Raw genomic sequence first — 23,329 nt, forward strand, 5'->3', positions numbered from 1 at the left:
AATGAATCACAGGTTTACAGTTTGACTTGGTAAAAAGTCTATTGGCATATGCACAGGAATAAAACCTACTGCTAGCTCACCTTGCATTCTCCACACACAAAAACAAAAACAAATGCAGTCCAGATTCCAGCATAATATGTAATATTTTACACTATTTTGTGTCATGTATGCTGCAGGTTAGTTGTGCATATTTGATGGTCGGTGCATTGGTCTTACTTTCTCAGGTCATTAGCCATGAACCCCATCCAGAGACCGGAGATGTACATCATTGGAGCACAGCCTCTGTGCAGCCAGCTGACAGGCCTGTCTCAGGGTCAGAGGAAGCTCTGCCAGCTCTATCAGGATCATATGGTTTATATTGGAGAGGGGGCGAAGACGGGCATCAAGGAGTGTCAGTATCAGTTCAGGCAAAGGCGATGGAACTGTAGCACGGTGGACAACACTTCAGTGTTCGGCCGCGTCATGCAGATAGGTGAGTCACCGTGATGATGCTTAAAATCTACATGCAATTTAAAACAAATTGATCAAATGCACAATAATAAAGCATGCAGCTTTGAAAATCCCTCTGATAGCATTTGAGCCTCCATGTACTCTTGAGTTTAAGGAAGTTAATGTATTTTTCTTCAGATGTCTTTTTCTTCAGATAAAAGTTCAGATGTCTTGATTTCAAGTGGCTGATGTAAATATCACATGACCAGTTGTTTAATTCTAGTTTTCCCTTCTGAAAGATGATAAAAGGAATACATTAAACGTGGAAATAAATGTACATTTGGTATATTATTTAAAGGGGTGATTGTTCATGTTTTTAAAGTCATATCACAATCACAATGCATGTACAAATATAACTGGTTATAAGATATAGACTCATTTTCAATCACTTGATTAATATTGTTATTTTAAATGAAACATTTACAGAAATATGCATATATTATTTGATTATAATAAGCAAATATTAATTTATGGTAGCCTACTTTATTGTTTGCTACTTTTTATTGAGCAACTTAATGTTGTCCCACTGGTTTAAATTGTGAAAAAAGTAGGAATAAGTGAAATTGTGGTTATAAACCACATTTGTTATATATATATATATATATATATATATATATATATATATATATATATATATATATATATATATATATGTATGTATGTATAACGCATTCTTTTTGAGTTTTTGATAAATGTATAGTTTTTGATATTTGTTATAGCCTATATATCTTAAATGTAACCTGCTAATGGAGGATCGCTCTCAGCATGACTCGAACCGCTCCCCGTGAGATTTACGCGTTGGTCTCTGACATCACTTTGTTGATTTTCATATAACATTGCTTTTTATTTAAATGGGTGCTCTATATTATTTTATACATGCATGTTTAGATGTATACAGATCTTTAATACGGCATATTTAAATGAAGAAATTTGCTCTAGATATGGTCAATCTTTCCTCTGGTATGTATGAAGCAGTGTGTAGCCTACTTGAATGCATGCTCGAATGCGTGTGTTTCTCTCATAGAAGACAGCGCTCGTTGCCTCAATTGAGTGTTAGTTCCGCTCATCAGTGAAACAAGGTGTAAGACGCGACATGCCCCCCTCTCATGCCCCCCAAATAGCACGGGACTTATTTGCAGTCAATCGCGAGGTTTATATTGAGGTGTTAGTCGGGCCATTGTCCAGAGTCGCTTTTGAAATGCAATGACACGATGACACAGAGTCGGGATATCCGGGACTCTATTTGAAGTCCGGGCACCAAAGGCCAATAAAAGTGGCCCTCCAAATTCAATAGGCGCATCGTTGGAATGCAGGTTCACACCCGTTTACACGCGACGCATTGTGAGTTTGATGCCGTGAAACCGGCACCGAATTTTTACATGATTTTAAAACATTGCAATTCTTTTCTCTGTCTTTATTGTAAATCTATCTATCTATCTATCTATCTATCTATCTATCTATCTATCTATCTATCTATCTATCTATCTATCTATCTATCTATCTATCTATCTATCTATCTATCTATCTATCTATTCTAGTCTGTCTATTTCTTTGTAAAAAAAAAAAAAATTCAGCCTCATAAAGTTTAGCCCTACAATGTATTAATTAACATAGGCCTATACTAAAATCGGAGTTGGTACTCTAAAACCCTCACAAAATCAAGTAGATTATTGTAAAAGTCCCTAAATCCCTAACATTATAAGCTATATGCTCCTGTGCTACATTTATTTATAAAAAAAAATAAAAAATAAAGTATAATGCACAGAACAGTTACTTGTGGTCCGTCTAGTCAGGGGCAAGTTGACTTTCATTAAGGCATTGAGGAAGGCCGGATCATTAAAAAGGAATTCTCAGGGCCTGCAGTTTAAAAACGTTTTGTGTGACAAATTTCCTCTTGTAATTATGCTGTTGCTGAGCATTGATACAAACTGCTTATCTCTAAATATGGTTGTACTAGCACTTTTTAACATGTTTAAACAGCTTTTAAACGTTAAACGCTATTAACTGTATTGCCTGTGCTGTTGAGGTATGTGAAATCTGCATTCCAGATGGCTTATTAGATGGGGAAAAAAATCAGGTAACACATGCACAACAGATGCGAAAAAGAGCACAAATTTTTATAAATCTAGCGCCTCTTTGGCAGGAAAGCTTTGCGGGTTATCATATGCCTTATGTGAATTGTACCAAAACTGGAAAATCTGTCAGTCCTCTTTTTGCTTGTGTTTTAATATACTTTCATTGAGATATATATATATAACAATGGAACAATGAATCAGTGCTGTCTATGATGCACACGTTTCTGATAATCTTATCTCTCACTGCAGGGCTTACCAAAAAGATTGTTACCATCTGTGGGGTTCTGGAAATGAGTTGTTTTACTCTCTGCCTTACTTCCTAAGTGAATAATCAAGAAAAATAGTATACTGAAGAGTTGTGGATGATTTAACAAAGCGATTTGCAGCCAGTGGAATGTCGTCCATGTCTTAATTATGTGTTTTTCTGTGCTTGTCTTCTGCATGTCCTAATTATGTGTTTTTCTGTGCTTGTCTTCTGCAGGCAGCAGAGAAACAGCTTTTACTTACGCCATCAGTGCAGCAGGTGTTGTGAACGCCGTGAGTCGAGCGTGCCGTGAGGGTGAGCTCTCCACCTGTGGCTGCAGCCGAGCGGCCCGTCCCAAAGACCTCCCGAGAGACTGGCTATGGGGCGGCTGCGGGGACAACGTCAACTACGGCTACCGTTTCGCCCGGGAGTTTGTGGACGCCCGTGAGCGCGAGAAGAACTACCCTCGTGGATCGGTCGAGAACGCACGCACGCTTATGAATCTACAGAACAATGAAGCTGGGAGAATGGTGAGGAACACACACATAGATGACTGACCTATTGATACATGGAAATTATAGGATAGTAGTAAGTGTCCCGTACTGTGGGCGTTAAATCCACCATGATCCACCTAATTTAATTTTATGCAAGAGTCTACAGTGCATTGGTTTGGTTAAGGTGTGTTTCTTTAATGCGTAGCGAATGAATCACGGCTGTTGAAACCTCTATTGTGATATTGAGAAATAAGAGGCCAGATGTACACTCGGACGGATAAACACGGCTTTAAATATGTTTGTGCGTGAATAAACCAAAGCCAGCCCTTATGTCTCCTGCAGATCACCACAAACACAATAACAAACACGGTTACTTCATCCTCCCTCTGTTGTTGAGTGAATGTGTTTACCTAGCTAAACATTGGGAACAAAATTGTCTTTAAAAGTTAGCTAAATCTGACAAAGTCTTCCTTTGGAGATGTCCTCGAAGGTGTGTGGTCTACAGTAATTATATATATAACTTTTAGGGATGTGCAATAACATATTTTCAAAATTGACTAGCCAATGTCAGGTAATTCATCTTAAGGAAGCCCTGTATAGTTAAGATTTACAATTGTCCTGCAAGTTTTTGCAGGCGAAATCCAGTCAGTTCAATAGGAATCCATGCAATTGGGAATTTTGCGAGAGGCCGGCAGATTTCCTCATGCAGATTTCGGGTTGACCAACAGACAGCTTCTTGTTTTGAAAGTGTTTGAGTTGTGCTTCATATGTGATGCTAATTTAGGCGGGTTTGGATTCACCTGACACTGATTGGACGTGTTACAGGGGGGAGTGTTTGTTTAAATGAGACAAAATCAGCTAGACTGAATGGAAACAAATGCAAGGGTCTGAATGCACGTTTTTATTTGCTGGACTATCTTGAAATGGGTTGTAAAAAACGTTATCCTTGTGGCAGGACGCTCACAAAAAGCATGAGAAACAATGCAAAGACATCCAGTTTTAATTGTATGAATTTAAAGACACAACTTTTGTGAGTGAGTTCCTGTAGTTAGAGCATGCCATTCACATGAGTTGTTAGATGATTAATTAGTCATTAAGACTTTAGCTTTATATACAAATAACAGTGGTATGTACGGCATCTATTTTAGATTACAGACTAGGGAGAGAGCTAATTTAATGTAAGTGACCAAATGGCGCCTGTGCTAGGCCAGCGCCCATAGAGTCTGCTGGGGGTCAGGAGGTCAAAGCACCACCGGGGATGATGGGACCACTAAAGCGTCCCATGTTACTCATTTGCTCTTACTCTAGTGTCCCATTCAGCATTCCCATCCAATCTCCCTTTTATTCATTTAATGGAGTAGTCGATGCCAGAACAAATAGTTTTTGTGTTTTTTTTTTTATAAGGTGATGTGTAGCAAATTTGTTTAGTCAGGAACATTCTGACACTGCACATTTTCTCGTTGAATGGCTTCTTGCTGTTTTATAGAACAGCTATATGGTGGAATGATTATTGGAACGTTTCCAAACTATGTGAGTGTGTGTGTGTCTGGCTCCGGCAAACTGTGGCCCCCCTGCCACGTTCAGGTGGGCATAAAACCGGAGCGGGCCGTTCCTCTCGGAGAACGCACTGCAGAATGTCACCACATCCTGCCAAAACACACCATCAAACTGGAATGCGTTCCTCCGTCCCCTTGCGAGTCCCACGCTTTGTCATACCACACCCCGATCCCATCCTCTTTCCACTTAGTTATTTGAGTGCTTTTAAAAACGAAGCGGCCCCATAAAAAGTCCATTTGCCTGCCGACGTGGGTGCTTGCCGTGCGCAGAGCTCCGCCACACATGTTTGTCTTAGGGAAGATGAGTGTATTTAAGGTGTTTACAGAAGAGAGGGCCTCTTTTCTGGAGTTATGGCACATCTGAGATCCCTGGCTCTTCTCCTGAAGGTTCCCTGAGGTGAGGAGGTCAAGGTCTGGACATGTTCTGTACGTGCATGCTGGGGAGATTATATCTTTCGGTGACGCCGAGCAACTCGACCACCCTCAACTTGGTCCTTTTTGTTCTATTTTGAGTTATTGGCACCTGCTTTTTTTGGCTGAGGTGGATTTGAAGGTGTGGTGTGACCCCCGATACTCCCGGTTTTCCTTTTTTTTTTTTTTTTTGGGGGGCCTGATTGCTGGAGATTTGTCTTGCTTGGAAAGGCTTGGTGTTGGTTGGCTTTTGTGGAGGTGACAGAAGCGTATCGGATGCCCCTCGGTGTGGATAAGACCGGTTTAGTGAAAGATGGTGCGTGTGGTTCCGGTGCTGTGGGTCACAAAGGCTCGTGACCCAGACTGTACAGAGAGAGGAGGCCTCCACCCTCTATAAAGATCACCTGCTTCTGTGTGTCTTTCATTAGAAATCAACTGCAGCGGAGACAAACACACACACACCTTAATCTAAAGCACTTTATTACTCACTCACACACACGTAGGCGTGACGTATTTTAATACATAGCTAAGGCTTTCTGTCTCACTCAATTTATCTGCATTACTAATGTTTGAATGCTTTTGTATTCACAGACACACATATTTACTTAGCTATCTAAATGAGGACGTAGCATATACTTTTCTCGTTTTTATCTACTCTACCAGTCAAAAGTGACTGAATCATGTTTCTTATTATCTTATTAAACTTTTGATCTGAAGACATATTAGTAAGTGCCTTAAATTAGCTTCGTTGACAAATAGACATGGAATTTCTTTACAAAACTTCACAAAACATGAGTTGGACGGTATAGTGAAGGAAAAGCTGCTAACAAGAGTCCAGCATAAATGGGAATTCCTTCAAGACTGATTTCAAAAGCTGTTATAGGAAAATTAAAAGTAAGTAAAATAATCAACTAGCAACAGCAAACACCAACTATGTATGTACTATGCATGCAGCATAATAACACTTTGATAAATGACTATGAACTAAAGACTATAAAAAATCAAAAATGAACGAATAAACATTCAAAAGTTCAATTAAAATAGAAAAGAAAATAAGAAATAAAAAAATGAAATAAAATAGTTTTCACTAATATTTTAATAGTTTTGTGTGTGTGTGTACTTGTACAACTATCTTTGTGAGGACCAGTTTGAGTTTTCGACCATTGGAGTGAGGACAAAGAGAGTAAAGTGAGGACATTTTGGCCGGTCCTCACTTTCTGAGACCCCTTTAAAGGCCTGTTTGAGGGTCAAGACTTAGTTTTAGGGATAAGGTTATAATTAGGTTAAGGGTCGGTTTAGGGTAAGGGTTCGGGTTAGGCACTTAGTTGTGATGGTTAAGGTTAGGTTAAGCGGCTAGAGATTGTGTCAATGAATGTCCTCATAAAGATAGATGTACAAGAATGTGTGTGTGTGTGTATTATACTTTAAAATTATTCTAAAATGTAAAACTGTAATAATAAAGAATAAAAAATAAGTATTTTTTGACATTTTACTTAAAAAATAAACAGAATTAATTGTAATTTATAAATGTTTGTGTGGGGTGTGTGTGTATATATATATATATGATAAATGCTTAATGAATCATTTTCTACTGAGAATGCCCCAAACTAAGGTTTTGCCAGAAATAGTCCCCAGTTTTGTCCCCAACATGGAGCTGATTAAACCTAATGTAAAAAAAAAATAAAATAAAAAAAGTAGTCTCATTGCTACAGATACATTGTTGTGGCCTTGAAAACTGCTACATTTCCGTAGCATAGCTCAGAGAGATTTGTATTTGTTTACTTCAGATTCCCGCGTCTCTTATCTCTACACCTCCAGGGATGGTTGTTTGCCGTCTCCTTGCTCCGCCCCGACCCCGCCCAGAATAGCAGTGACCCTGACCCGTCTGAGCGCGCTCCATTGTGCACAGCACCGCATGCGTGTCCTTTCCACGCACCGACGAGCCTGTCTATCCATCACACCTTGGTCACTTGGGCCGAAAAGAGAAACAAGAGAGACAGAGAGTGAAAAGGAGGGGCGCGAAAAGGAGATGGATGAAAGTGAGGACGAATAAAAGAGAGAAATGGCAGCCTTTATGTGAACACAGTTTCAGTTGGGCGCACATGTTGCATAGAAATGCTCAAAAACCCTTTTGTGTGAGATCATTTAGATGAGGTAGCGGAACTGCAGCTTGACACGCAAGATGGTAAATAGCCGAGAATGGCTTGCGTGATGTGGGCCGCTGCTGTGTGGGAAAGTGTGTGTGTGTGTGTTGTTTCTGGATTGCAGACAGGTATGCAGGTTGGGCCGGTGATGACAGAGACTTGAAAGGTGTTGGAACTCCCCTTAATGTCTGTGTGTGAGCAGGTAAAAGGAAGGGGGCTTAAACAGCTGCCACCGGAGGGGGGTTGAAGAGTCGGGGCAGCACATCCTCAAAGACGACCGTTAAATGTTCTCACGTGAGGTGTTAAAGGGAGGAGCACTGCTGGGTCTTAAATGACAGAGAAACAGAAAGAGAAATGTCTTTAATGTTCCCTCGTTCAGGACACTAAACAGACACAAAAGACACAGCAAACAAGACACGTCACATACCGAGGCGGAAATACCCACGCTGGCCACCCAACCTTGATTGAGCCCAGACGTGGAAAAGAGATTGCACTCATTACCTTGTTTTTGTGTTTGTGGGCGAAACGCGACGCACTTGTATGAAACGTGTTTGGGACGCCCTGTTGCGGGTGGTTAATGAAAAGTAATAGTCTGTTAATGTTACATGTTAAATAATTAAAAAGGAAAGGGAAGAACAGCCGTTGGTTTAGCAGGACAATATGTCGAGCGTTTCTTTATTGATTCAGCTGGGGGTTTCGTTGAATTTAATCAGCAGGAAGTCTGCCGTCAGTGGACGCGGGGCTCTCTGTGTGTTCTAGAACAGAATGACTATTCATCCCATTGTTCTCCAAACGCTCTCACTGCGGCTCTCTGTTTGTAAAGGGACCGTAAACTCAAAGGCCTCAGGAGGCCCCTTCAACTTCAAACAGTCTGGTGCACTGAACTCATTTGGCCTCTAGAGGAAGCTGTTGTTCCATCAGGGCTTATTTTGCAGCTTATTATAGAACTATGAAAAATAATAAAAACAAAACAAAACAAACAAACAAAGATGTGTGTTTGCTAGGGTGTTCTGAGTGATTGCTTCCAATCTCTTAAAAAAATTAAAGTAATAGCATAACTATTTTTCATGTTTGTAGCACTGTAGCGGTCTCTGTTGCACTATTGGCCTCATTTTTTTTTATCAAATTTTTATTTATAATTTTTACTTTTAGTATTAATTTTTCACATACCCACTAATTTTAAATATATATTACATTTAGCATTTTATTGTTTAATACTTTTTATACTCTTTATTTTTATAATTTCTTTTTACAAAATAGTATTTATTATTATTATATCACACATTCTCACATAATTTCCCCCTATCTTTTCATATACTTTTTTTAATTTAATAAAAAAACATTTATTTTTATTTATATAAAAATAAAATTGTATTAATAGCTTGTAATTATAACATTTATATACCATTAATTATACAGTAAACTTCAAGACAGACATACTGTAAATTCGTAAACACGTTGTGAGGTAAATAATGCCATGCATGGTAAAGTATTATCGATTAGTCTATAATTTTCAACCCATTCCTACTTAATATTCCAAACTATCACAAATCATCCTTACAATTTCGACAAGATCTATGTTTACTTGTTAGATCCTTTTTACCGAGCTGACCAGTTTGAAAAACAAGGTATTCCTATTCCTTTAGTGCTTGTTTGTATAACTAACAACAGTAGATGTCACCAGTCTGATGATATTTCATATAAGTTGTATAAGCAAATCATGACTGGGAAAGTTTTGGTGCTGGAGATACGTTTGGGTTATTCTTTTAGTTGCTGATTCTTTTGTTTCGAGTTACATTGTCATATTCTCACAACAGTTCTAATTTTTTCTCCACGTTTCTTTCTCCACTCACAGGCGGTGTACAATCTGGCCAACGTCGCATGCAAGTGTCACGGAGTCTCCGGCTCATGCAGTCTGAAAACCTGTTGGCTCCAGCTGGCCGACTTCCGTCGCGTGGGAGAGTTCCTGAAGGAGAAGTACGACAGCGCCGCCGCCATGCGCATCAGCCGACGGGGCAAGCTGGAGCTGGTCAACAACCGCTTTAACCCCCCGACGAGCGAGGACCTGGTCTACACTGACCCCAGCCCGGACTACTGCCTGCGGAACGAGACCACCGGCTCTCTGGGCACCCAGGGCCGCCTGTGCAACAAGACCTCGGAGGGCATGGACGGCTGCGAGCTCATGTGCTGCGGTCGCGGCTACGACCAGTTCAAGACCCAAAAACATGAGCGTTGCAACTGCAAGTTCCACTGGTGCTGCTACGTCAAGTGCAAACGCTGCACGTCGATCGTAGACCAGTTCGTGTGCAAGTAGCAGCCTAGGGAACGGGACAGACGCCCTGGAGAGGCACTGAGCAATTAGCGGGAGAAGAACGGGGACCCTTAATGGACCCAGAGGGGGAACTTAGAGATAATGAAATGTAAAATGATATATTAAATAGCAACAAATTAAAGTATATAAGTAAGTGTACGTGTGCCGTTGATAGTAATTTAATGACCTTTTCTGACTCAAGAATCAAAAGTTGGACGTCATTGATGAAAAGGAGGCACCGGTGTGATGCATTCTGACTCGAGCTGTTGTTCTCTCCGTCTTTGAATTCAGAGAGGCGCGTACTCTTTGCTTGTTCTAAAAGGAAGAGCCTACAAACTCTTTAGAGACTCTAGAGGGATCAAGAAAAGGTAGAGATGCAGAAAGAGGACGGAGAGCAACAGGGCACATCACCCATTGCCTTTTCCAGACCTTCGATTCGCCGCTGATTCCTGAGCGCACCTCCACAAACACACTCCCACCTTGCCCATATTAGAGCTCTTAAGAACCTTGAGTCAGAGAAAGGCGGAATTATTGGACATTGTGTTCCATAATGTCATAATAATCTTTGAGATATGACAAGAACAGAATGCTGCCTGTTACCCTTCACACAAGCATTTCCTTTCTAAGAAACCTGGAGAGACGTGTGAAAGATGAAACCAGGAAAGGAGTAGGACTGAACACTTTTTGCCTGGATCGGAGCTTCAAGCAACACATGCACACACAAAACTCCCCTTTATTCTTACAAAATCGCTGTTGTATCCTTCTTATAGGCTTTCAAAAGCCTGTTTGATGCATTTCAGGGTCTTCTGTACGCCATATCTGGGAGTTCCATCTAATTTAGAGCAGAGAATATTGTGTTTGTTCTGTCACTGTCTTTTGTCATTGTTGGTTGAAACGGTTTAAAGCCTCACAGTAATGAATGTGTGTCTGGTAACTGAAAATAGGAAGAAAAAAGAAAAAAAATCAAGGCTACATAAGGACTGCAAAAACTATTATTGTAACCAAATACTAGTGGTTCAGATTATATTTTATTAATTGCTTCTCATTTTATACATCATATGTATTGTTCTGATTATTATTTTTTTTGATAAAGAAGCTTTTTACTGGGGATTTATATGCTAGCAGAGAAGATATTACTGGCCACTGGATGGAACGGGTGATCATAGCCGAACTCTCCCACTGTCTGTCCGGCCGTGGAACATGACAATAAGATCTCTTTGTTTTGGAGGAAAACTACACTTGTAAATAACAGTCAGTCATATATGCAAATAACACTTACAATCTCTTTGACACGTCACTCCACAGTTTTTTGCTGCCCTGTGATCATATTCATGTTGTGTGTATTCCCCCTCATTCAAACCAGTAATATTAAAAATATGAATAGTGATTATTATTACCTACTTAGCTGCTTTATTTCTGTTTTGCTCTCTGTGTTCGTTCTGTTTGCTTTGTGTAATGACTTAATACATCAAATTTATAACCAGGGTTAGGTATTGCGTAAAGCAGGGGTTTCTAATTCCGGTCATCCGGTCTCTCTTATCCGACACACCTGATTCAGACGAGCTCCATGAACTCAGGTGCGTTCCAACTGACTGGGTCCCTATGCGGTGTTCACTGCGTCCTACTCCCTGAGCACGGGCTATCTGTTGAAGTTCACTTCACTTGACCAAATGCATTCATTCGCAACACCCTGCAATGACATCAAACACAGACAAAACACAAGTCAGGCATATTAGAGGAGTTTAAGGCTTGATGCCACAATGTTATTCTGTAAATAAATATAATATAAATTCCAACACTTTCATTTAATGTAGCCTACATCTAGATAAAAAAAATATAAATTTCACTTAATCTAATGTCAAATTCAAAAGCCCTAAACTGAATGATACATTTGTTGCGATTGTTAATATGATTTGGTTAATTTAAATATTACTATATCTTATTTAACCCGTAATCATGATAGTTGACTTGTAACTGTTGCGTCTCACGCGCTTTACACCCGTGAACAACCCCATACAAACACACCTGCTTCGAAATCTTGAAATCTCCCTTAAGTTGGTGAAATACCCTTTTAAGTGCACTTCGTAGCACACGTAGGGTCGAATGGCACGCACCCCTGAACTGAGCGTGTCAGATAAGAGAGACACACAAAATGTGATGAGAAGGGATAAAGCAATATGTGCATAAGTCATAAAAATGATGCATATATTATCTATTCTACTGATACGGACTACATCAAGCATTTTTGGTACTTTATCTATGTGTTGTAAGCTAAACTATATAATGCAACCTTTACACTCACTCCAAAATTCTTCACAAGGCAGGAACCACAAAATAATGAATGTCAAAGTTGCTCAACTGGTCTTTTTTGGAGAGTCGCTGGGTGGGGTGGCACTTGCTTTTCTTTAAACCTAAACCAAACACAAACATCTCAATTCAGATTTCAGTTCCTTGGCTCACACCCTCTTTTACACTGGTCCGGATTGGTTTCACTGCAGTTGATGAGTGCAGGTCCCCCACCGCATGATTAGTAGATCAGTTCTCTGGTTTTGTTATGCAATTAGTAGACAGACACTGGCACAAACTACTTGTGAACCATGTGCAGGTTGGGAGAGTTTCCAGTGACTCTGGCTCAATATCAGGAACAATAAGTATTGACAGGGGGGGATCTGTCTGCATCCCCTCATGTAACATCTGTTTTGCAATTAGGTGAGTGTTTTTTTGTTTTTTTGTTTTTTGGATGGCTATCAGCTTCATTTTATATTGGGCTGGAGCACACAGGCTTATGTTCCACTTCTTTGGGATCTCATTGGGTTTGTATGGTCAAAGTACAAACCATGACCTGAGCTGTTTAGACTGGAAATTCTCCAGAAAGCTCATGTAGGTCAAAACACCACAGGAAACAAAACATATAACCACATTCAGTCTGAGACCACTATTGAAAATAGAGCTTAAAGTTTGCATTATATATATATACACACTACAATTCAAAAGATTTCCTAATTTTTAAAAAAAATAAATCTCTTCTGCTCACTAAGGCTGCATTTATTTGATCCAGCAACATACACTACTGTTCAAAGGTGTGGGGTCAGTAAGATTTTTTTATTAATACTTTTATTCATCAAGGATACATTCAATTAATCAAAACTTACAGTAAAGACATTTATAATGCTACAAAAGCTTTCTATTTCAGATGAATGCTGTTCTTTTGAACTTTGTTAATCAAAGAATCCTGGGGAAATTTTTTTTACATAACTGTTTTTCAACATTGATAATAATAATACAGTTTCTTGAGCAGCAAATCAGCATATCAGAATGATTTCTGAAAGATCATGTGAAAATGACTGGAGTAATGATGCCGAAAATTCTGCTTTGATCACAGGAATAAATTGCATTTTAAAATATATTCAGATAGAAAACAATTATTTTTAATTGTAAAATATTTCACAATTGATTTTGTGTGTGTGTGTGTGTGTGTGTGTGTATATATACACAAATAGACTGGGAAAAAAAAATAACAGACATACAGAGTCTTGTAACCAACAGTTGAAGTCTTGCTTCATGATGATTGCTAAAGCCCAGTAATACTTTCACAATATGGATCATAGTGCATTTGATTTGTAACGTTTTCCATTGATTACATCATTATTATCAAGTAGGCCACCTTCCAACATTGCACAACTGAAGCTGTTAGCACTGATATCATATCTGAATAACTGATAAGAGGGATGTCACTGCATATCCCAACTTTCTTTATTGCAAATATTTGAACCTGTGCAATAATTTATATTTTAAAAAAATTATTACCTTCAGTTCATCACAGGTTCATGACGGCAGTATTGTAACCATTAGTCTATAGGCAACATTGATAATAATCACAACTGTGGTCGATCAACATGGGTTTTTCCAGTTATAGATTTGTAAACTTTTTACATTTGATCCCCCCAGTCTTATTAATATTTGTTTATATCTTCAAATTACAATATCCAAATGGTTGTGAATGAATGTCTTATTTTAATGAACATAAGTTATTATTAAAATAGTTCATATTTAAACATAAAATAACATTTTATATATAAAAAAAAACATAAAATATAAAATAAATACAAAACATAAAGCATGAATCCCACAAACAAGTAATCTGCGGACTACAAATCCCGTCAAACCCGTAATCCTGAAACTCGATCACGAGACCACATGGGCGTATTCTGATTGGCCTCTCTTCCTCACGCGAGGTACGTCACATTGAAACGCAACGATATCCAGAAAATCCAGCCAGCTCGTCTCGAGTCAGTCAGTCAGTCTTCTGGAACGGCAGCTCCAGTCCGACAAAAACACTCTTGAAGGACAACCGCCCGTCGCTTACATAAACAGGTGAGCAAAAATCTGACATCCACATGTAGTTGTTAGAATATATCTGAAGGTGTTCTGACTGTATGTTTGCGCTAATTAAGTTGTTTGTGTCAGTATTGCTAGCCGACTAACGTTAGCTCTTGTTGCTACGTTGCTTGAAACGGTTCTTCTGTTGTTTTTAAGCCTTTTCTTTAGAGGAATTTGAATTTAAATTATTCAACAGACCGGAATATTACCATGGACGCGTCTTAAAGCGTACAAAGAGCGCGACGGACGCGGGGAGATAGAAGTACGTAGTCTAAATCCCGTGCATTAGTCACTTTCAGACTTGTTTGTGTCGGTCTTTGAGAGGTGAGTGTGACCACTAATGGGGCTTTTGTTTGGGAGTTTTCATCTTTCTGTCTTGTATTATCCTCATTTTGTATGCTCGTAGACAGTTCTGGTCGAGTTTCACGTTCTTATTAGAGAGATGACAATAGAAGATGTTTTTGTTTTGGGTTGTAAACAAAACCGCTTCATTTTAAAGGGGCCGTTCACCAAATTTTTATATTCTGTTACGACTCGTCCACATGTTTTTGCAAAAATATGTAATGCAGGATGACAATCTCAATCGCTATATGTTTTTACAACACAAAGAAAGCGAATTGTGAGTACTGCTGTCATCCTGCCAAAGATCTACGTTTGTGTTTTTAAGGACTTCATATGAGGGTGAGTAAATGATGACTGAATTGTACTTTTTGGTTTAGCTTACGTTTTTAAATAACTGGATAAAACTGGGAGAGGTCAAATGATGATGCATTTTTGGTATACTGGTAGTGGAAAAAATAGTTAAAAATAATGGCAGATGATGTCACAAAAGTGTGAAAGTGTTTTGACAGCTCACTGCTGATCTTATTGACTTGTCATCACCCCTGGCGTTTCTGACCTAGTTTTCTCCTGCCTCCCGTCCCATGAGTACATACGGTTCTTCTTATTTTTTTAAAACATTTTTAGGAGGATAACCTCCTTCAGTCCACTTCACTATTTCAGATCCTCTTCAATGTCATATTGCCATCCAGTCAGATGCTGGCTCGTATAGATAGTTATTAACTGGTTTGACCAATTTAATTATATGCACTCAACTGATATTTGTCATTTTCAACTTTAATTGGTTATATGATTATTGTTTTAATAATTCCGGGTTTGGTGAGTGTCTAAACACCAGTTAAACTTGTATTGTTTGAATAATTTCTCACATTTTTAAATAACCGCATATTGTTTTCAAGTGATATAGCAATTGCTTTACAATTTGTCATAAAAGCAAATTAAAGAGAGTCTTGTTCACAAAACAACTTTCTCATAATAAGTTCTAAATGCATGTTTTTATTGTTGTAGTGAAATAATTGAGTTATTATTGTATCAAAAAACAGTAATAAAAACTAAGCAAAATCATTTTTGCATGTATTAATGGACGCTTAAACGTAACAAATGTTGTCTGTATTGTATTGTTCATAAAAAAATAATTTAATCCATATAGTTGCAACCAGCGTGCACTGTATGTTATTTTTAATACATCTCCCTAACTATCTGTATTTTTTGTAGTATGTCACACTTTTAATATGTGTTCCAGGACAGGTAGTCATCTTAAAATAAATTGGTTAATATCATGGGACTGAAGTCTTGCCCCAAGCCAGTTGTACTTTCACATAACTGACAGCTCCGCTCCCAAAGCAAAGTTCACGCATGGGATGAATGCTAAAGATAGCGTAGGGATCTCTACTACTACAAAGAGCATTTGCTTTTTTTTGGTTGTTGGCAAGGGCACCCAAGTAGTGTCACATCAGCTATAAATAGAGCCTGTGCTTGTCAAAGCTGCCTGCCATCAGCTAAGCATCTTAGACCAAACACTTGCCATTTCAAATTGACTTTGCCTGTCTGTGCATCAGGCAAGTGAAAAGCACTCTTTACTGTCGTCTCATTGCCAAATCACTGCGTATTACGTCCGTGCACCTTACTTAAGTTTTAAATATGGACAGAGATATGAACAGAAAAGAGGTAGTGTTCACTGGAGGAGATTACAGCTGCACGATTCTGAACAGACAACATTGACAAAATGTTAATTGTGGCAGTCTATTTAAAATGTTTAGTCATTTTAAATGAGTTATTTAAAAAAATAATCTGTTTGAATTAATGATTCAATGACTCGTAAATATTTCACTTGTTTCATTACTGGATGAACGGCGTTTTTGAAGAAATATGTTGAATGAATGATTCAATGACAAGTACAATTTTTTTTTTTTTTTTTTTTTAACAGTCACTTGTTTCCACTTAGTGGCCTAACAGTGTAATTTATACAATCGTTTTTTAAGCGTCAAGTTGCCGAAAGTGTTTATATCCGAACTATAAACTTTTATCCCAGTACTTATTTGATCTTTTGAATTTATGCAAGAGAAATAACCATACTATGTGGTTTAAAAGGCTGTTTCATACTTCTACATGACAACTGCTCTCTCTCGGTCAGCACAAACGCAGATTTGAGTGTGATTTTTGGACAAAGGTTTTAATAGGCACAGGCAAATCGGTTTCATTTAGGAATAAGATTGTGATGTTTTGAAACTTAAAGAAGTCGCAGCTGTTTAGACAGATAATCTGATGTAGTTTGACATTCGCACATTTAAAATGCTTTGTAAAAATATATAAAGAACAAAACCAGTAGGGAAGCACCGTACACGATTTTTTATGGCAGATTTTTGACAATTTTTTACAAGCAAATGGACTGATACCGGTTGCCGGTTTTATCTCTAAGGAAACTTTTTTGTTATTTTTTTATTTGCTCTATTACAGGTCAAATTGGCCTTAAACAATATCTGTAGCCATTTAAAATTAGAGGCGACCACTGCATCACGATCCGGGATCCAAACAAAAATGCTACATACATGTAGATCGGCCAAAATAAAACAAAAACCGTCCGGTTCTGATTTATGGCTGTTTGACTGGTGCATGCCAAATACCAGATGGTGGTCCCATGTAGAGACTGACCTATTTATCATAATTTATTTAGCCATTTAAATCTGTTTTTGGTGGTGTTGCATGCTGTTTATTTTGCTATGCAATTTATTGCAATACACCAATAACATATTAACTAATAACCTACCGTATTAAGGGGAAAGTGTTCATGTCGGTCAGGCCGATTATCAGTCCGTCTCTATTATAGTGTCAGCAGGAGTTGTGGGCCTCTGCAGTGTGGAAAGACACCTTATCAGAGAGGCTGATTGTGTGGCACTGATCGACAAAGCAAACATCTTTTAAATGCCATGTAGTCGGTATGAGGCCATAAACTGTTTAAAACCAAAATACGATGCACTGTTCAGCACATCAGCATGTCATTCCTCACTTCCCATAATCTGAACAAGGTGGGATGACGTTGCCAAGACGACAGTCTCCTCTGGCTCATCCTGTTTGTGTAGATAATATACTGGAAAGCTGCTCAGTAATCCATGTCATTTTGCTTTAGTTTATTCATTGTGACACCAGCGTGAATTGGAGGTTTAGGCAAAGTTCTCAGTTTGACCTTGGTCACACTGGTTTGCACATGAGCTGGGCCTGTGTCAAAGCAAATGAAGCATTGACAGTCTGGTATGACTGTGGCACATGGTGTGGTGTGAAGGACAGGTTAACCTTACCTCTTTCTGCGTCATGACTTGTTGCTATTATTATTCAGTGTCAGAGATAGTGATGCACAGAAAATACTTGGCTGAAACCCCAAATATTTTGGTCTGATATAGCATTAGGGGCTGATGTGGATTTTATATGTTTTAACTCGGATGAATGTCTATAACATGTTCTTTCACGTGTGTGTGTGTGTTTATTAAGCGCAATAAGCCACTGAAAAAGATCTCAATGCATTATTTGCACTGAGGACACCTGAGGCGCCGAACAGACAGCCGCCTAAAGGCCGCATGCGATCCAGTTCTCTTGAGTGGCGTATTGCGCTTGAGTGGTCTGATACACACAGATTTATTTAAAAATATCTCTCTTGGCATGTAATCACGTAAACGCATTCAGTTTTGCATTCAGCTATATATATATTTTCCTCTTCACTCTGACAGACGCTCAGTGCTGCGCTGGTGTTTTGCCCTGGTCTCATGACCAACAGACGGCACACCCCTAAGCTCTCCGTTCTCTCTCTTACACTGTCACATGACACACACACACACACACACACACACACACACACACACACACACACACACACACACACACACACACACACACACACACACACACACACACACACACACACACACACACACACACACACACACCCAACTGCTGGCTCCAACAAATGCTTTTGTTTGGGTTTCTCCATTCTCTCACTTGTTTTGGTTTAGACTTTTTTTCCTTCGGTCTATAATCCTCAGGAAAATGATAATCAGATGTTGCAGCTGTGTATTTATTTATGTGTCTTGTAGCAAGTTAGCAACATGTTAGTTTTAGCTCCAGTGTGGTCCAGTTTTTGAATATGGCTGCAGGGTGTCACTGAACACAATGTACATTTTTGTTGTGTGGTATTAAAAATTATAAAGATTTGTTTGTTCTCTCTATTTATTTATATACAATTAATAAATAAATGTTAAATTAAGTAATATTTAACATTTATAATTAATTAAATTTAAGTAATATTTTCATTGAAGTGAGAAAACAAATAGCTGTTTGAGTGCAGTTCATTTAAAATTTAATACATTGATTAAATTTGGACCCAGATTTTTCAGGTTTTCAGATGAAAGCATGTTCTGTTAATTTTTAGATTATGAGAATCGATTGACTTTGGTGTGTGTGTGTGTGTGTGCTCCCCTTGAGGAAAACCACTTATAAAGTGAAACAATATAAAAATTTAGGTTGGGTTAGAGTTGAGACACAAATATACAATTTGTACTGTTTAAAAATCATTATGTCTATGGAATGTCCCCATAAAACACGAAAACCCAATGTGTGAGATATTATAAACATAAATGTAATATGTAGTATTATTAAACAAATGCAATTCTCAGAAGCTGTCGTTACACAGATTATGAGTCACATGCATGTTATCATCATATACGTGATTCACACGGTTGGCAAAGCTCTGTGGTGTTCCTGAGGTTCATCTACTGCCAAAACATTAAAGCTATTCTATGCTACAATTCCATGAATCACCACTTCTACTTTGAATTTCTGTGTGTGCTCGACCTCCTGTAAACCGAGAGGTGGATCCAGTAGGCTATAGCTTTTCACGAGTCAAGCGTAATGCAATCATTTCTCTGTCCAATTTAGTTAGTCATAAGTAGCACATGTGATGGTGTAGTGTGCGACATGTCTGGCAGCCAAGTGCTTGTGTATCTGTATGTGGTCCATCTTAGTCTCTCACTCCTTCCAGTGTAATAGTGACTCATTTCCTTCATTCTCACACTTGAACAATGGCTGATGTCACAAAGTACATCTAGACTAGAGTCAAGTGGACATGGACATTGAGACCTGCGACACATAACTTGCTATTGTAGTCCTGCAAGCTCTGTTTACTATTCTTCTTTTTGCATCTTACTATAGACCAAGCGTGCCGCACAAGCCCTGAAAAGTGAAGCCAAAGCGTCTCGATTCACCCCCGGTGACTGGTCCTAGTATAGATCATAAACCCGCCTCCCCGTGTTATTCAACGGGACGTGAGACCAACTAAACAATTAAATTACACTTCAAATATCTTTTTTCCAAAGGTGGTTTCTGTCATTTGCTGTCGATTTTATCACGCCGATGTAAGTTCAAGTGCCTGTTTTTAAAATAAGTTTGTTTTTAGTTAGTTACGTGATGCTATAAAAACGGTGGTGTAAAGTCATGATTGACAGCTGTGATTGACAGGTTCTCTGACCGAAGTAATCACTGAAGCACCAACAGACTTTTTTTCGGGATCTTTGGAGGACTGAGGAGATTGTATTTACTTTATTTGAACAAGCCTCTTGTTGTACTGTAATCAGACATCAAAATTGGAGCAGACATAGGCCGCTTAAAAAAAAAGTGCAGGGAGAGTGCATTCTGCGAGAGTGAGGGCGGGGCGTTGATTTCGCGGCTTTACTTCCTGCTAATTACTCTTCCACAGCGATGCCATAGAAATATATAGATCTACAGCAAAAATGTGCTTGTTTCTCTGGCGCATAAGGTTTATTGGGCTGTCCCCTTTTCTAGAGAGCTTTTCAAGAGTCAGTGAGGATGGACACATGCCTTTTTAGGTTCTGTAGAATCTACACTGGATCTAAGATTTCTAGAAAGCGAGATGTAGTTTAAGGTCTGGTGTCATGAATCAGTGACACTTCTCTGGTGCGTTTTGACAGTTCTTGCCAGTCCAAAGCACAGTGTGAAGACTGCCTCCCTTCGAGAAAGAAACTTGTCTTTGCAGATATGGAATTGCTGACATTCTCGAACTGTGACAATTTAGAGCTGAAAACAGAAAAGTCAGATGTTGGTCAGCTGTTTGAATGGAAAACGAAAATCAATTTCAAATGTCATTTCCTTTTTCCCTGCTTCCCTGTATTCTCTGGTAAGCATTTTTGCTGACTGGTGTTTCAATTGATTGATTTCTTTCTCGGTTTTGTTTCTGCGAGAAAAGTCTCTACACAATGAAAATTGACTACCTGCCTCTTTGGAAGTGTATTTTGCTCATGTATTATGTCACAGATTTCTGTGTAAACTTTGTTCCTAGGAATAATTGGATTTTAGTGCAACACACAGTCAACAAATCTGCTTTTTTATATCCAGACTTTAGGACTGACTGGCTGCAATATAATTTTGCAAGTGATGAAATCATTCCAGAATTGTTCATACAAATTTCAAAATCAATTTAATCTCATTTCAAACCCCTTTTATGCAGGTTTAAACATCAGCTATCATGTTTTTGACATTTCGACTACAAAAAACAAAGTCAGATAACATGATAAATTGATTTTGTTCACTTTCGAGTCTCGACAGCTGTAGGATTGCATGCGAATATGACACTCATGTGGGAGTTAAATGAGACCAGAGCCGTTGAACAGGCATTTGTTAAGTGAACATAATGAATGAGCTGATAATTAACCGATAATGACTTGTCGGCTCCTCCCCACCCTATGGATAGATGATTGTATGGAGACATTCAAACTATTTGTATCAGTTTTCTCCTCCGGCACAAAAGTGCGCAGTAGTCCATGGGAGCGAGAGGGGTCAGTTTCACACTCCTACTGTGTCACATGATACCGAAGCAGTTGATGTGACACCAGAGAGTGCTGAACTTGAGAAGAAAAGGGCATCTTCATGTTTTTACCAAACTGGACACGGACCACCGTGCAATTAGAGTTTCTAGCTGAATCTGATTTCATGGCTTGTGAACAGACTGCTGTTGCCACACTTTTCATTTACAAAAGGAGTGAAACTCTAAGCAGACGGATGCTGTCAGTTTCACAGCTGTGACTGTGAAGCCTCTTGCTTCTGTGAGCTTGGCAGACTGTTCAAGGCTTGCAGCTGAGATCAACTCAAATTAAACGCACTTCAGACTGGCAGAGAGAGTTTGAAGGAGATGGCTGATTTTTTTGGGTCAAATGCTGTAGATGTAGATGTAACCAAGCTAATCTCTATTTTAGGGATGGGACGATTACCGGTTTCACTATAAACCCCGATAAAATGTACTGACGGTTTTTATTATCGTTTAAAATGTAATTATCATTAAAACCGTGTTTGATTATCGCGATTTTAATAACTCACTGTAAATCCTGTCCAGCCAGCAACAGGCTGGCGCCGGCGCAGCGTGCAATGTTGTTGTTTTTGCATTGGAGAAGGAATGGCGGAAGGCAGATTAATAATGTTTTAAATCTTACATGATCACAGAAATATTATCAAACTCTGTAAACAATAAATCAACTCTGATTTCATTTTCAATCCAATCGAAAACGGAGACGCAAGACAAGTTGTATTTGAATGAAACGAGAGAGCGCGTGCGTGATGTGCGCTGTGTTATAATGCGTTGTTATTGACGACGGTCATTTTAAGGAAGGAAATGCCACAGAATATAATCTTGCTTAAAAAAAAAGTGCATAGAGCTGCTCGTTTTATTGGTTGTTTGTTGATTGTCAAATATAAAACGTGTTGAAATGTTTTCAGTGTGAGCATCAGTTCTTTTTGAACACTTTCATCTCGTTTTAACAAAACTGTGATAATATTGATAATCACGATTATTTTGGTCACAATTATCGTGATATGAAATTTGCATACCGTCCCATCCCTACTCTATTTCCTCAGAATGTGGATGCAGATTGCTTGGAGATCACGACTGGCCTTGTTAAAACATTCCCTTTATCATATAATGCTTAAGCTTTGGGATCTAAATTCGCTTTCTGGCATGACTTCAGATATGTAGTGACACTGAACCCCAGGTGACCGGTTTAAACTCAAGTGCGCTTGCGTGGTGCGAGTACCCTGGCAGGACCGCAGGGGTTACAACATCTAATTGTGGTAGTCGGATGAAAGTATTGCATTTTTAGCTTGGATTAAGGTTTTATCAGTTTTTGCAGAGACGTTTTTGACAAACCCCATTAGCCATTATGTACTAATAGGCAGAATCATTGAGTTCAAAATGTGTTGTGAAACAGGATTTATGAATTTTTTGTAGTGTTATTGAGATCTTACTTTATCTAGAGTAAGCCCATCGAGAGGTTACCTGTTTATGTAATTAACCAGATGCATAACTTTAGTTCAAATAGTGAGCTCTTTGTGCCAATTACACAAGCATGATGATAAACATGGCCTTATGTACACTATGGTTTAAAAGTTTGTGGTCCGTGAGATAAAAAGAAAACTCTCTTTGAGAGTCCCCTGAACTTTTGAATGGTAGTGTAAAAATCCCCCAAGCATTTCCCTTAGATATTGAATGTTGTTTCTTATGTCTTCACCAGGTCCAGCAGTGAGTCTCGTGTTCTGCTGTGAATCCACGGAGGACAGTTTTGGAGTCAAGCGTCCTCTCGGTCCAGTGTGGTCCAGTGGTATTGAAAGAGCAGAAGCAACAGGAAGCAAGCTGGACGGGGGGGAGGTGAGGGAGGACAAGGGCGCTGCCTTTGTCTTGAGACACAGAGTCTGCACCAGCAGCGATACCGACCCCACCCACACATCGACCTCCGATGACCAGGACACCATGAGTCCTAGTACAGATCACAGATCAGACGACCCCACACAGAACGGGGTAAGTGCACAAGCCACTGCTATATATTAATGATAAAC

The 23,329-nt window shown here is 39.0% G+C and overlaps 1 protein-coding gene and 2 long non-coding RNA genes across 3 annotated transcripts; 2 read left to right on the plus strand and 1 right to left on the minus strand.

Annotated features, from left to right (window-relative positions):
• The first annotated feature begins 204 nt into the window (after positions 1-204).
• Positions 205-11,120, plus strand: LOC309491841 (protein Wnt-5b-like). The gene is made up of 3 exons (XM_082190865.1): positions 205-472; positions 3,046-3,338; positions 9,269-11,120. Exons 1-3 carry the CDS (start codon positions 235-237, stop codon positions 9,725-9,727), a joined length of 990 nt encoding a protein of 329 aa, XP_082046991.1. The 5' UTR covers positions 205-234; the 3' UTR covers positions 9,728-11,120.
• Positions 11,121-13,931: 2,811 nt separating this feature from the next.
• On the plus strand, positions 13,932-23,193 carry LOC309491842. The gene is made up of 2 exons (XR_014203341.1): positions 13,932-14,098; positions 23,008-23,193. It is a non-coding gene; the product is annotated as an uncharacterized lncRNA (long non-coding RNA).
• On the minus strand, positions 16,850-21,690 carry LOC309491843. The gene is made up of 2 exons (XR_014203342.1): positions 18,340-21,690; positions 16,850-18,249 (listed from the first exon to the last, which is right to left on the minus strand). It is a non-coding gene; the product is annotated as an uncharacterized lncRNA (long non-coding RNA).
• Positions 23,194-23,329: the final 136 nt, after the last annotated feature.

Source organism: Leuciscus leuciscus, assembly GCF_965113295.1.
Source record: "Leuciscus leuciscus genome assembly, contig: HAP1_SCAFFOLD_623, whole genome shotgun sequence".
NCBI classification, from domain to species: Eukaryota; Metazoa; Chordata; class Actinopteri; order Cypriniformes; family Leuciscidae; genus Leuciscus; species Leuciscus leuciscus.

What these genes read in the sequence shown, in the direction of transcription:
- LOC309491841 (XM_082190865.1), top strand. Translation starts at nt 235, where the DNA reads ATGAACCCCATCCAGAGACCGGAGATGTACATCATTGGAGCACAGCCT. An exon ending in CGGCCGCGTCATGCAGATAG is followed by an intron (nt 473 to 3,045) that starts GTGAGTCACCGT and finishes TGTCTTCTGCAG; the next exon opens with GCAGCAGAGAAACAGCTTTT. An exon ending in ACAATGAAGCTGGGAGAATG is followed by an intron (nt 3,339 to 9,268) that starts GTGAGGAACACA and finishes CTCCACTCACAG; the next exon opens with GCGGTGTACAATCTGGCCAA.